Source organism: Empidonax traillii, unplaced genomic scaffold, assembly GCF_003031625.1.
Source record: "Empidonax traillii isolate 1590-97213 ecotype Southwest subspecies unplaced genomic scaffold, ASM303162v1 scaffold281:size1424471, whole genome shotgun sequence".
NCBI classification, from domain to species: domain Eukaryota; kingdom Metazoa; phylum Chordata; class Aves; order Passeriformes; family Tyrannidae; genus Empidonax; species Empidonax traillii.
This window is the reverse complement of record NW_020955474.1, coordinates 1,052,615-1,066,585: the sequence shown is the minus strand read 5'-3', so window position 1 is coordinate 1,066,585 and position 13,971 is coordinate 1,052,615. Positions and strand designations below refer to the sequence as shown.

The following is a 13,971-nucleotide window of genomic DNA, read 5'->3' as shown; positions in this document are numbered from 1 at the left end:
TCGCAGATTTGCAGTGCAAGTAATTAAAAAGAAATAGGAAAAACCTAAGCAGATCAAAACTCATCTTTTGGTCGCTGTGGCCAACTGTGAGTTCACCAATGGGTTTAAATCTGTGTGCTCTGTCTGAATCTCAGTGCCCTTGTCTCAGGCATGATTTACATTTGAGAATAAAGAAAGCCCAGAGGCAGTTTATCTGAGTTTGTTTCAGGTCTGTCTTTCTCCACGGAAATTGAGGGATAGCTGTGTACACTAAGTAATGGGCTGGGAGAATGGTCTCTTAATGGCGTATTTTTTTTGAAACTGAAAGCTGCTCAGAGCTGAGGGAACTCTATATTCTTGGTTTGATGTTTGTTTATTTTGGTTTTAGAATTAGTTCACTCTCAGTAGCAAACTCAGACTACTAGGAAATGTGGTTTTTCCTTTCGTAAGGTATAGCAACACCAGAAATTCCTCCACTGTCACCTTGAAGTAAGAGAGAGAATGGCTGGGTGTAAAATGAATTCTTTTGTTGAAGTACCAGGTTAATAGGAATGCATTTGTCATAGAGATCAATATTGATTGATTGATTGATTGTGGTTTTCAGGTGCTGCTAAATCCAGTCCAGCTTCTAAACCAGGATCAACACCTTCTCGCCCTTCTTCAGCAAAAAAAGCTGCACCGAGCAGCTCAGCATCCAAATCAGATAAAGATTTGGAAACTCAAGTCATACAGCTCAGCGAACAGGTAAATTTGCTCCGGGCACAAAATTAGATGCATTCATTGTCACAGGCAGGCATGAAATCCAATACTGTCTTCTGCTGAATGATGCTCTCCAGAATTATGAAGGGACAAAAGTGGAAATAGCTTAGCTGGAAAGAAGAAGAAAAAAAAAAGATTTATTGTTAAAAATAAGATCTGGGAGAGGTGACTGGTGTTTGCCAGTATTTTTAAAAGAATATCTTAGGAGTGACAGGTAAGTCTTGCTGAAGTACGATAATTTTATTATGTGTTGAAATATATCTTTTATTTCACTTGGATAGGAAAAATACCAATAGTGTCTTTGCTCTTGTGTATTACAAATGAAATAAATCACTTAATGTGTCGTTGTGGAGAGGACAAACCTGTTTGTAATACCAAAATGTTAAGAGATTTGCAGATGAATCAAGACTAGTTCATTGCACTCTGCATTCTGGAAGGAAGGCATTAAGAAGGTAATATGCCATTCTCATTTAAAAATGTGACCTCCCTTTGTGAGAATACTTAGGTATTATTTATAATGTTCTGCAATCTAGTTAATAAAGCTTCAGAATTTCTTTATTGTTAGGAATGTAAGGGCTTCATTTTTGTTTATGCTCTGGATTTTTACACCTCTCTCGTTCCTGGACATGCAAGAGTGTCTGCACTGAACATGAATAAATACCTGCATGTGGCTCAAGACTGTGCTGTCAGAATGGTGTAAATGCCACTAGTATAAATGGGGCCTGATCCCTGTATTTGTCCTGGTTGAGGGAAAACGGAAAGGAAAAAACTGCTTTAGAGTTTGAGCTGCCTGCAGCTGCCTTCAGGAAGTAGTTGTTATTCTGGATCAAGTATAATGTCCCACAATTAAGGGCATTTCAGTTTCAGACTTCCACTGACCTGAAACAGCAAAGATTTCAGTTTGTTGGGGCACTGTTTGCAAGTTCTTGGTTACTGTTATGCATTTAAAGATGGTGAATGGATAGCCACATCCCAAACACAGCATACTGCAGATTCTGAGCAGCAGGGAGCCCACCAGCCTTCCCAATAGGCTCTAGATTGTTGCTGTAACAGGAAAGTTTTTAAATGTTGCACAAGGAATAGATGTTTATATTTTTCATGGAATCCTTTTTTTTAATCAATGTCGAGTGGAGTTCAAACGTCAGCTTAATGTAACTTAAACCGTGACATCTGTACTCAGAAGTCAGAATGTGTTTGCTTCAGGAGGAAGAGCTGGTTGGGATCTGAGCACCATAAAAATATTTGATCTTTACTGAAATAGGCAGTCACTATCACATCCACTGCTTACATATTCCCAGCATGTTCCATGTGTGAAAACTTTAAGCTTTATATACAAATAACCCCGAAGGAAAAGTGATAATTTCTACCGTCACCAAAGAGGAGAAGAAATTCTGAGGATTTGAAAAGTTGATGCTTTAATAGCTAGTTTTTAGGAGACATCATCTACTGGAGTAGTCTAGAAGGCTTTTTTTTTAATGCTGACAACACTGGGTATCTCATTTCCCACTAATGGATACTTGCGCACCCTCGGCATATAACATAAGCCAAAATACTTATGCTGGAAAGCAGCTCTGAGCCAGGTTTTTCCAACCCTGCATCTGAACATGCTGGAAGAGCCATATTGCCTGGTTTTTACCACTTGCCAGCAGTTGTGGAGATGAGGGCAGCAGCCACCTTTACCCTGTTTCTGTCTTTATTAGGAGTACAAATTGTCAAATTGTATCTTGGATATCATTTTCCTGTGTGGCTGTAGCAGTCTTTTTTCAGACCTTTCATGGATAGCAGCTAAGGGAGATTGAAGCATCTGAAGTTCCATGCGATTTGTAGCAGAAAATTTTAATTAGTGGGGATTTCTGTACACTGAGTTTTACCATAGTGTAGCTTAATGACCTATTTGCAATAATCATAACCTGTTCCTAATGTTTGCTAGTTTAATGGCTCCCAACAATCTTAAATTTTCTCTTAAAATTATATTTGATCTGTGCTAGTAAATTAAATACTTCTAAGGAATGCCACTTTGCACTGGAACCTGATTACCCATAGCATTAAAATACTGAAGTGGCCCTGCTGTGTCCCTGGTCTGTGCCAACTATCATTCTCCCAATGAGTGTCTTTGTGCCCCTGAGGAGACAACACAAACCAGCCATAACATACAGAGAAGGGACCTTTACATATGGAGAATGGTCCCAGGAACCATTAACTGTATGTGGATACACACAAAGTTTCTGAAAACAGCACTATCTTGGCTGTGTGCCTACAGTTGTGCCCCATCTCCAGCCTGGTTCTGCAGCCATGTGAGTATTCTTGTTATTAATAAGTGCCATCAGAGAAAAGACCAGTTAGCAAGAACTGTTGCCTTTGCACCCAGTAACTGGGTTGCAGAGGGGTACTTTTGGTCCAGAAACAGAGTGTGGGAGTTGATGTGTGCTGTTCCTCATACAGTATCAGCCTTTTGGCGTGTTCACGGAAGGAAAAAGTAGGATATGATGTGCTAAATATCTGAAGAAATATGAATTCATGTGTCACAGACAGGTAGTTGATATGTAACTGAAGAAAAACATATCTGGTTTGGTTATAACAACGTTTATACTGTCATTAATTAACACTGTGTATGTATGCATAGTTTAATGGGTTTGTTTCTTTAAACATAGCGAATGCGATAGAATAAAAATGGGAGAATGTCTTCATAGTAAATAGGTCAGAAAAGGGAGATGGTCTGAGGTATTAGCTGCCAATTTTTCAGCTGAAGTTCATTATTTTCCTAAGCTCAAGCAAGCACAGAGGAAGAGATCTGGAAGCAGTTATATTCTTGTTCTGTCTGGGTGCAGGCATTGCTCTCAAGCAGTATGCTGTGGCAGATCCAGAAGGCACATCCAAAGTGTGAGGTCTTCATCTACAGACCAGAATATTGTAAACTCTTGTTCCATTTTGCTATTCCTACTTTTGTGAAAAAATAGTTAATTTTAAGGTGCCTGGTCGTTATGTCCATCATGGATTCAAACTGCCAAGGCAAGACTTGGATGTGACACTCAGGCAGCTGGTCAGAAATGGATTACTACATAAATGAGATGCTCTGAGATCCTGTTCTGATAACAGGTCAGTTCTGCTGCTTGATGCCTTTGAGAGTGCAAACAAAGGTCAGAAAAAGGCATCACTAGCTCAGCAGTTGTGGAAAAACAAACTGATAGGATTTAGTAGGCTGTCAAACTATTGTTTGAACTCTGCTGGTGTTTTTACTAGTGAAGGAAATAAATTAGCTTGCAGTGGAACTGGCAGCACAGAACTTTCTATTAAATTGCATCAGTTCACTGAAATGTGGTCTGATATGACTTAATTTATTTAGCATGTTTTATTTAGAAAATCATTTGTGTAATTGCAGCCTTTAAAGCGCTAATTTGACTGTAATTGGGGTCAGTGTGTTTGCTATAGACAGCTTCGTCTGTGATTATATCCGTTGGTTCTTACATTGCTGTCCTCCAAATTTGTGAGCCACTTACACGTTATCCTGATTGGGTATACCCTGCTAGGCAAAAGTTTATAGGTTCTGCTCCCACAAAATTGTTCTTTTTAAAATATATTTGTATGTATGTATATATATGTAAAAAATATATATTGCAACATCTATCATGATTTATATGAAGCCTAATCATTAACAGCTGCATTGCCCATAAATTATTTGCAACAGTCCTAGTGGTGCAATTGAGACTTGACAGTATAGCTTGAAGACTCTGGTGAACAAGGCTGCGAAGAGAAAGGTACTTGGCATTTGAGAGAATTTGTTGATAGAAACAGCACATCAGTCAGAGCAGAAAGTCCATGGTGCAGCCAGTCGTGGCACCAGAGTACCAAAATGCAGGTCTGTAACGGTAAGTGGGGAGGCAGAACAGGAGAGGTGGCCAACCAACACAGCAGTACTCACATTTGTAACTAGAGGATGTTTTAATTTCCTGTAGACCAGTTCCCTTTGTGAGCTTTTCTGCTAATTCTGTGTATTTTTAGGCAGGGAGATATTGTAGATTTTCCAACAACTTCACATTAATGCAGGCAAAATAATGCAAGTATTGAGCTGAAAGTTTTATTAATTACCATGACGTGGCATTTCTGGCAGCCTTGTTAGGAGACAAGGCTGAAGTAGCCCTGATTTGTGAACTGCTGCTTTGGGCTTCAGTGTAAAAGAGCACTGAGAAAATGGACCTTTAAGGATCAAGGTTAAGATGTATCCAAGAGGTGTGATGGGGGAGCCCAATTTTCCATTCTCCCTATGGTGTAAGGTTCAACCTATCACTTCAGAAAAAAAAAATGGACTTCATTTTAAGCTGTACAGTTGAATATGTATGTAAGATTGTTTAGCATGAGTAATTTTATGCTGAGTTGTTTTGTCTGTAGTGCACCTCAAAACTGATGCATCACATCTTGGTTTATGTGCAGGTACATTCGTTAAAACTTGCACTTGAAGGCGTGGAGAAGGAAAGGGATTTCTACTTTGGCAAATTAAGGGAGATTGAACTTCTCTGCCAAGAACACGGGGGAGAGAATAATGATCTTGTCAATCGGCTAATGGAAGTCCTTTATGCTTCAGAAGAACACGTAAGTTCAAGCCTAATGTTTTTTATTTCAACAGAAAAGCTTAACTTCATGAAAAATTATTGATACAGTATTGAGTCATGTCCTATATTTAGGTCAGCAGAAGTGTAGCAGCTAGGATTTCCATGACTTCTCCCCCAGAAAGGAAGTTTGCATTTGCAAACAGCAGGCTTTTCAACTTGGGGAAAGGATGCAGGAGGTTGGTTGCTTTTCCCTGCTTTTCAGTGTAGGTTTTGTATTCTGGGCTTGCTGATGTTGATCTGAAAGGGGAGGGTCTGTGTCACAATTTTAAATTGACTTCATATGGTTCTGAGCCTCAGCTTTGTTTTTTCATCTTCCCCCTGTGTGCATAAATTCTTTTACTTGTATTCTTTAACGTGTTGAAAATCACAGAAATTCTGGCAGAGGTGCTTTCAGTGTCTACAGCTGCAAAACTTCTCTAGCCCATGTGGCAGTGTTGGAATATGTATGGTACAGGTTGCCAAGTACATGATCATATCTAGAGAGATAATGCTCTTTAGCATTTTTTATCCTCTTGCTATAGGCAAAATTCTTCCTTGTGCAAACACAGTAATCCTCTATTAGCAAAATTTCAGAAATGTATTGTCTGCAAGATTAAGCAAGAATCTCATTGCATCTTAGTGTTGTGGACACTCAACAAAGCAAGAAGCAGCAAAGGTTGCTGGTTAAATTCCTCTGAGACATTCAGGGATAATGATTCAGTGGAGATTTAGCTGAACTACTCCCATTCATGTTAACTAAATCCCTGTATGGATTGTACTGACAATTGACCCTTCATCCTTCAGTGGACGATGGCTTTGGCTCCAGAGTGTACAAGCATCAGCTTAATCTCTTGGCAGCACTGTGGCACCATAGGCTGTCTTATATCTGTTTCCAGAAAGCTGTTGCAGCAGTAGTCAACTGACTTAAAATTTTATGTCAGTACTGGAGAAGGAACTACTAACTCACATGCTTTTCTAAAAAAGACTAATGTAGAGCATTAACGTTTGAAAGTTAGGTGCAAGAGGGCCACACGCTTGCTGCTGACAGGGGCCACTGCTCAGATGAGAAGTGACAGGGGAAAGAGGATTTGTTCAGTGGTGTGAGGCGAGTGTTAGAGAGGAAAAGGAGGAGAAACTGACTATTTTCACAGGAATAAACAATAAGACAAATTTGCCAGGCACGTGATAACAGGGTAAAAGTGTTGCATATATATATTGGTCAGAGAAAATGTCCTCTGGATTCAAAAACAGTGATTTATTTATAAAACAAAGCCATAAAAATCCCTCTTCTCTCCATACCCCTGCCACATCTGTCTGTCTGTTGGCTTAAATAGCAAAGTGATTCCACAAGGAATGCATCTGTTGCTTTTCTTCCTGCAGTTTTCCTTACTGGCAGAACGCATTACAAAATTCCTTCAAAATTTTCTACAAAAATTTCAATCCATATCCTAGTGTTTCATCTGCTTCTTCCCTCCAAGCTTTTCTCTGTTGCAGTCATCATCTATGCCTGCATATGAACTAAATAGAACAACTGTGCCTTTATCTAAAAATGTGGTTGTAGTTGGGAGGCTGAGTATGTCACTTCAGCAGGAGAGAACTCTCCCTCCAGAGAGGAATACAGAGGCCATTCCTCACACAATTTTTTTGTACCTTTTGGTAGAAGATTGGTCTCCTCAGCTTAGCAGATGGACTGTAATTTGCTGTGGAAGGACCCCAAGGCATTAGCACTAAATCAAAGACTAGTTTGGTGCTGATTCAGATCCTGCCTACTTTTTAGGTTGGAACCTTACCCTCTGCCTTGCTTTGCCTTTCAGATCTGTTTGGGGTTTTTTCTCTCTCTGTGCTGAATCTGACCCAAGTTAAATTCTTCATCTTGCATCATTTTGCAGGTTAATCCCTTGGTAGCAGCAATTTGGCTTTCCCTGTCTCCAGCATGAGGCTGTTATGTGAATTGTGTGTAGAATTATTCAGAATGCAAGTATGGAGTACAGTCCCTATAAAAAGCATTCTCCAGAGGTTTGATTGTCGTAGTATTGCACTGAAGACATTTTTACCAGGTTCATGTCTTGAAATGAGGAGTGGGGTAATTACAGAAATTTACAGAATTCCAATTTGTAGTGCATTTTCAATATGGTCACTTCATAAACTTCTGCTTTGTTTCACTCACTAAGGGCTAACTGTTTAAGACTGATCAATTTCTTTTTTTTGGTCTTGATTTTGGTGAGTTTAGGCAGCACAAATATCAATCCATTTGGGTTCCTTGTCCATAGAGGCTCCCTTTTCTTTTCGCTGTTACAGTTCTGGTTTAAACCTCATCATTATCTCTGCTTACACAAGAGGGATGTAGTATCTGCTACTGTCATTTAACATTTCGCTGATCAGTCTGTAATCTGTTGTAATTTTTAATTACAGATTACTCATTTGTTATCTTACTTCTTCATCAGAAACACCAAAGTTGACAGAGAACCGTGCTAAAATGGCTACATTTGGTTGGTGAGGAGATGTGGCTCCTAATTCTTATGATACAACTGCTATAGACGGCATCAGGACCTCAGTGTGTGTAAAGCATTTGGTCATATGGTATCACAGCAGAAGAGCCTCAGACTAATGGACAAGAAGAGGCTATGTGTGTAGTTATGAAACCCAGAGACATGAGGGTCTTGGCATAAAGCAGAAGAAACTTGGGAAAGCTTTTGCTTTCCTACGTGAACTGTTCTGGTTCAGTTCATGTCGAATTTGGGTGAATTGCTCATGTTTGATATCTCAGTTTCCCAGAGCAATTGCTCAAAATGCAGTTGGTTTGGTAACTTTCTGTTCTAGCAACTACTCCTCTGCTGCTACTTTTGGAAAAGGGACCGCTCTCTCCAAAACCTGGTTTTCGTAGTCAGCTCTGAAGTCTACAGGCACACCTGAAGAGTTTGAGGCAGATGGATCTAAGAGTCAAAAGAAAGCACCTCTCAGCATGGGTGATAGAGATGACCATGGTCATGTGGCTCAAGCCAGAAATAAATGCTCTAAATAGATCTTCCACTACTTTTCCTTATTAGGGGATGCTATTCAGTGAGATTCCACAGTCCCAAAGTAACTGGGCATGGTGACTCTTGTCTTTCCCATTTCATGTATTTATACAAGCTAATACATACTGAGAATCATGTATCCCAGGTCTCAGAACAACTTCTGAGGGAGTCACATAAGATTCACTATTTCCGTCAAAGGTAGACCAGGCAAGAGAGGAGCCACCACTCCTCTTCAGAGCTGTGGAGTAGATTCCCAAGCCAATTTCCATGGTTAGAGGCTTTTCCTATTGTATGAATGAAAAGAGAGCATGTATATGTGACCTATAAAGTCTACATGAGTGGCTTTCTAATAAGTGTGTCAGATAAACTGGGCATACAGAGAGTCTGTGGAACATGTGCATTCCAGAGCAGATCACCTCGACACATGAGGAGGGTCAGGATAGATGGGGTTAAGGTAACATTGCTCACTAAACAAGCTTCAGTTTTCTCACCCTGCAAGGCAGGGTCACGTTCTCACAGCTGCCAGCTCCTCTCTGTGAAACTCTGTTCTCTGCAAGTCCTGCACCCTTGCAGCCCGTCACAGAAGTTGCAATTTTTAGGTACTATGCACAAAGCTGTTTTGACATGATGTACCTACTGTGTGTAATAAGGGCATCATTCCCCCCAAGGGGCCAGAAGGTGCTAAGCTTCAGTTGTTCTGACCAATGTGTGACTTCTGCCTAAAAACAGTACCTGAGTGATAGAAAGCTTGCTTTCAATTGCAATTGGCCTGTTTCTGTATGTGGTAAACAGCTGACTATTTCCGTTGTATCAGCAACTATTAGGAACCTTATTCTCCTGCTCTTGCCCTTTAGAAATACAAATATTTTATTGCCAGAAGGGAATTTGCTTATTTCATAAGCTGCTCTGGATTATTGTGGAAAAACTCAAACCATGGCCTCCTTTTTCTTTTGATTTTTGCCTCAAATTTGAAAACTTAGCAGTATCGATGTGTTCAAGTTTGTTGTTCAAGCCACTTGCTTCTGACAAAAATTGCTGGGAACCAGGAGAGTTCTGCACAGGTACCGGACTGGGAATGCACTTGAATGGCAGCTCAGTGTCTTGGAAAAATGTTTTCCTCCAGAGCTGCCTACGGCAGAGCAGTACTAATGCAGGGCAGAGAGTATGCGAGAGGGATCTTTTCAGTGAACCGTGCTGTGGAAAAATGGAAAGCACTTGAGAGGAAAGCTGTAAATGCAGCTGTACTTAATGGGAATCCAGAAGGGATGCTCTAAGAGTCAGCCAGACTTTTTGAACTCAGATAACATCCAGGTCAACTCAGGATACTAGGTCTGTTGTCTCTAACTTGGAAGTTGTTTGGAACTGGTATCTCCTCGAGTCAGGGATTTGTCTTCCAGTGGGAACGTATATTCAGAGGGACAGCTTTGGTGCGTAAGAACCATTTGTAAATGGGAAGTGCTTATTTAGTGATTAGTGATTTTAGCAATAGCTTTATAAATCAGTGAATACTGGACTCTTCTCCCCTCCCTCCCCAAGAAAAAGTGTTTGCAAGTCTTCGTGAGTTAGCATGGGTGTATCACTTTGGAAGAGTAGTATGCCTGACCTCAAAAAGGAGGCTGTGTTTAATTTTTAAAGCAGGTGATAGCACAAGTGTCATGTCCATGTAGTGATATAAACCCAGAGGGAAGATTGTGTGAAAACTACAGCAGACAGGTTCAGAAAACCTTGGACAAACTGAAAATGGGAGGACATCAGGATTGTATGATGCAGCACCTAACTGTTGGCATATCGCTGTCTAGCTATTCAAAATGTTCGCTTACCGGAACAGATGACACTCAGTGATGTTGAAAGCTGACATTTTTTTCTAAGGAACCATCAGTACTGTATATGCCTCGATTAAAAGTAAAGTAAATACATTTTATTGTAATACTACAAGAGACTGCTTTTCTTAGGTAACATCCCCTTCTGTACTTATTTGTGTGAAAATTATAAGTTAAAATTTATGCTACAGTGAGCACTGTGGGGTGGGATTACATAAGGAGTGCTTTCTGCTGAAGAATGTTCTGGGGTCTTTTTCTCCCTACAGGAGAGCCACACAGATGATCATGAAGGTGAAGAGCAAGTCCATGAACAGCCCCAGCAGCAGGATGAGTACTGACTCACGCAGCATCTCTGACAATTTTCATTTTGTGTTAGAACTTTCTTCTGGAGAATGGAACATGTGCGGCCTCAAACTTGAAATCAGTTCACTCCCGGTCTGCCATTAACATTTATGTACCATAGTGAGTGCCAGCCAACCACTGCATTCTGTACCAATACTTTGCCAAGATGCATTTGCAGACGTCCTCTTTCAGTGTATCTTCCCGAGAGGTTGTAGGGCTACATCACCTACTGTACATCACTGCAACTTCACCACTTGGCTGCTTGAGATTTGTTCTGCTCTTTAAAAATATATATATTTATTTTTTTTCTTTTTTTGTCTTAAGTATGATACACTCGTAACTTGTTCTAACATATTTATATTGGCATTTTGTGTGGCGAGGAGTTCCGTACCACTAGCTGTGTTTCTCACTTTGTGGTGCTTTCGCGTTTTCTAGTACATCTGCCTTGGGGCGTGAATTTGGTCAAACAGTTGGAATAAAGGGATACAGTGGATGTCATACTCAAGCCATAACGATGAGGTGTGTTGTGGAAGAAAATGCTCATGTTGCTCACGTTTATTCCTTCCCTGCCTTCATAGGCAGAGCATCTGTTTCAGTGGGAGATTTAAACCCCTATGTTAGAAAGCTTCTTAGAAAGCTGCATGGTATGTTTTTTGGCTTATTTCTGGAGGAACAGGCATCCATTTAAGTTTTTTGAAAACTCTCCCAGTTTCCTGACTAGTAAACAGACATTTCCCAGCTTTTCTTCCTCCCTGAGGAATCCAGTCCCAGCCTCCAGCTGCAGCTCTGCCTCCACAGAACTCAGTGCTGATGGAGGAGAGAAATCTCCTTGACACAAGTGTAGCTGCAGGACACGATTTCTGCCATCGTCTTTGGCTTCCCACCCCTCAGAAAAGGACAAAGTAGGCCAGCCATTTCTTTTTGCTTTCTTTCTCCCCTCCACTGCCCCATCCATAAAAGCATGGAAAACAGAAATTTTCTCACTAGTGCAAAGTATGGGGAAAAACCAGCAAAAGCACTAGCCCTGAACCCCACCCCAGATCTTATGTGAGTGAGTGATGGACACCTCACGGGTTTGAGGCTGCTTCCAAAGCATGGAGAGGCAGTGAGGAGTCCTGGAGACAAGGGCACACATAAGAGGGGGACCATCTGACTTGAGGGGACAGAGCAGCTTCTGCTCTGGACTGCCCTTCCTTCATCAAGGCCTTGGAGTTGTCTGCAGTGAGAGTGTTCCCTTCCAGTGTGGTCCCATGACCGTGTTCTAAATGATGGTATTTTATAAACAGCGGTATCTTGAAGTATATAAAGCATTCCTTGTTCTTCTCATAAAACTGTGCGTTGTAGTCTGATTATGTAATGCTTGATATTCTTGGTTTCTCACTTGATCTTCTGAACTGGGGATTGCTAGGCTGATTTAGCAGGTATGTGCAAATCCCGTCCCAGTCAGCATTCACTGAAAAACTCCAAAGCCTACTGAACAGCTAAATCATTTTAGACATTCATAGGCTCCTAAAGCTTATGCTTCCATGGAAAGGTTTTCAATTAATCAACCCCCGGGCACACACACGCATGACACATGCAGTTTTCCATTCCTAATCAATCTTTTGCAGCTAAGTGGCTGTTAGTTAAATGTGAGAACCCTGCTGTTGTGTTGCAAACCACCGACAATGTATAAAATACTGTTAAGCACGAGAACAGGTATTTCCAGTTCCTTGATCCTCCCCCTGCACAGCAGAAGAGTTTCTGGACCCTGCAGGCTGAAGTTTTGCCAACTCTGCATCCAGTATTGACCTCACATCCTACTCGGTGATGAAGTCAAAGCACTGCAACCTGCAGGCCAGCACTTTCCTCTCCCGTTTCAATTGGTTGAAAATAAGGTCTGGTTTAATTATTTAAAAAATGTGTATATTCCAAAATAAGTATTTCCAAGAATCACCACAAATGGGGGAATTGTCATTTTTGTTGTATTTGTGTTTATTAGAACATATGTACTTATTACAATTGTCATTGTAATAAATGGTAGTTCTTCATAATACTGTTGAAGAGCAGTTACTAATTTTTTTTCCAGATTCCAGAATGTCCTCTAACCTGTATGGGATCTCTGATGGGGCAAGGAGTTTGGGATCAGGCTATAAACTTAATTTCATCAGCATCTGTCTCTGCTTACTGCCATTCATCCTTCTGCTGATACTTGAGCAGATGCATGGAGCACTTCACAGGAAAACATTTTTCTAAAGATGCAAATGGTTGGGGTTGCTGAGCTCCCCGGACGATTCATAGCCAGGCTGTTATGCCTGTCTCCTTTTCTCTCTTTTGAAGCACGTATTTAAAAAAAAAAAAAAATTAAAAAAGCTGCACTTAATTTCCTGAAAATTCCTCGTATCCTGTTTCTTATCTGAGGACCATAGCCCTCTCACTGCTTGTATCAAGGGGGGAGTGACTGATGTAGGGGCAGTGAAATACCTTGGGGGCACTAGAAATTTGGCTGTGCTGAGGGGAGAGCAGTGTTCTGAAAGGGGAAAGAGTTGTCCTTCTCCCCCCACCCCCTGTGAGTAACCCATTCTTCTATTATGGTTTTAATATGCATTTGTAATTACCTTTACTAAATAGCACACCATAAAGCTTTGGTTATATATTAAATGTAAACTGAAAGGAATGTAAACATATGTATTGTTAATTATAAATAGATAAGTAATGGCATAATAGATACAAAAAAAGTCTTATTCAGATGTATCAGTCATTTTACATTATCCACAAATTGTCGCATGATAGAGTAGATTTTTGTCTGAATATGTGAATAACTTGACTTGCGTTTATCTTTTTACATATTTAATAAAAAAATATATGTTAAAATCTGTCTAGCTCTAGAGACTATTCAGAACATTCTAAAATAATACTTCTCTGGATAAAATACATATTTTTGATTCATCAGGGACTGCATATGGGAGCAGGATGAAAAAGGCAGCTGCTTTAAAAAAAACAAAAGTTCACTTATCCTCTGTGTGCGAGTAGCATCTGTTTCCCCAAGAGCTCAGCAACTGTATCGCCTTCTACAAATCAAAAAAAGAAAATGCATGTATGCCTGTGCATGTAAACAGCACATTCTTCTTTATGGTAACTGCTTTTGGATTTCAGAGTACTAGATCTCTTGTGTATCAGTTTTGATACAACAGCAAAACTGGCAGCAGCCAGGAGGCGAAGAGAGTACTACAGTAAGGGCACTGAAACTCCCAGTGGACTTTCCTGCAGTGGCCAAGTATTCAGGGATGAATCTTCAGTGCAGTACCTAAAAGCTGCCTGCGTTTCAGATTAAAGTATTAGGCTTTTGGGAATAAAAGGGGGGAATAGTTCTCACTGCTCTGATCTTCTGTAGCACAAGCAATGTTGCCGCAGTAGTTGCTGCTCGATCTCCAAGGCTTCGAGCCTTGGCTCAGGGCCCCTTTGTGCCGTGGTTGTGTGCCACCAGCC

General features: G+C 40.6%; 1 protein-coding gene across 3 annotated transcripts in view; it reads left to right on the top strand.

Moving 5' to 3' along the window:
- The window catches only part of MAPRE2 (microtubule associated protein RP/EB family member 2), a 73,795-nt gene extending 60,451 nt beyond the window's left edge, over nucleotides 1-13,344 (top strand). For all 3 annotated transcript variants that reach the window (XM_027890217.1, XM_027890218.1, XM_027890219.1), the window contains 3 exons: nucleotides 584-723; nucleotides 5,167-5,325; nucleotides 10,428-13,344. In XM_027890217.1, coding sequence (XP_027746018.1) covers nucleotides 584-723; nucleotides 5,167-5,325; nucleotides 10,428-10,499 — 371 coding nt within the window. In that variant the 3' untranslated portion in view covers nucleotides 10,500-13,344. The remainder of the gene's footprint in view (nucleotides 1-583; nucleotides 724-5,166; nucleotides 5,326-10,427) is intronic.
- Nucleotides 13,345-13,971: the final 627 nt, after the last annotated feature.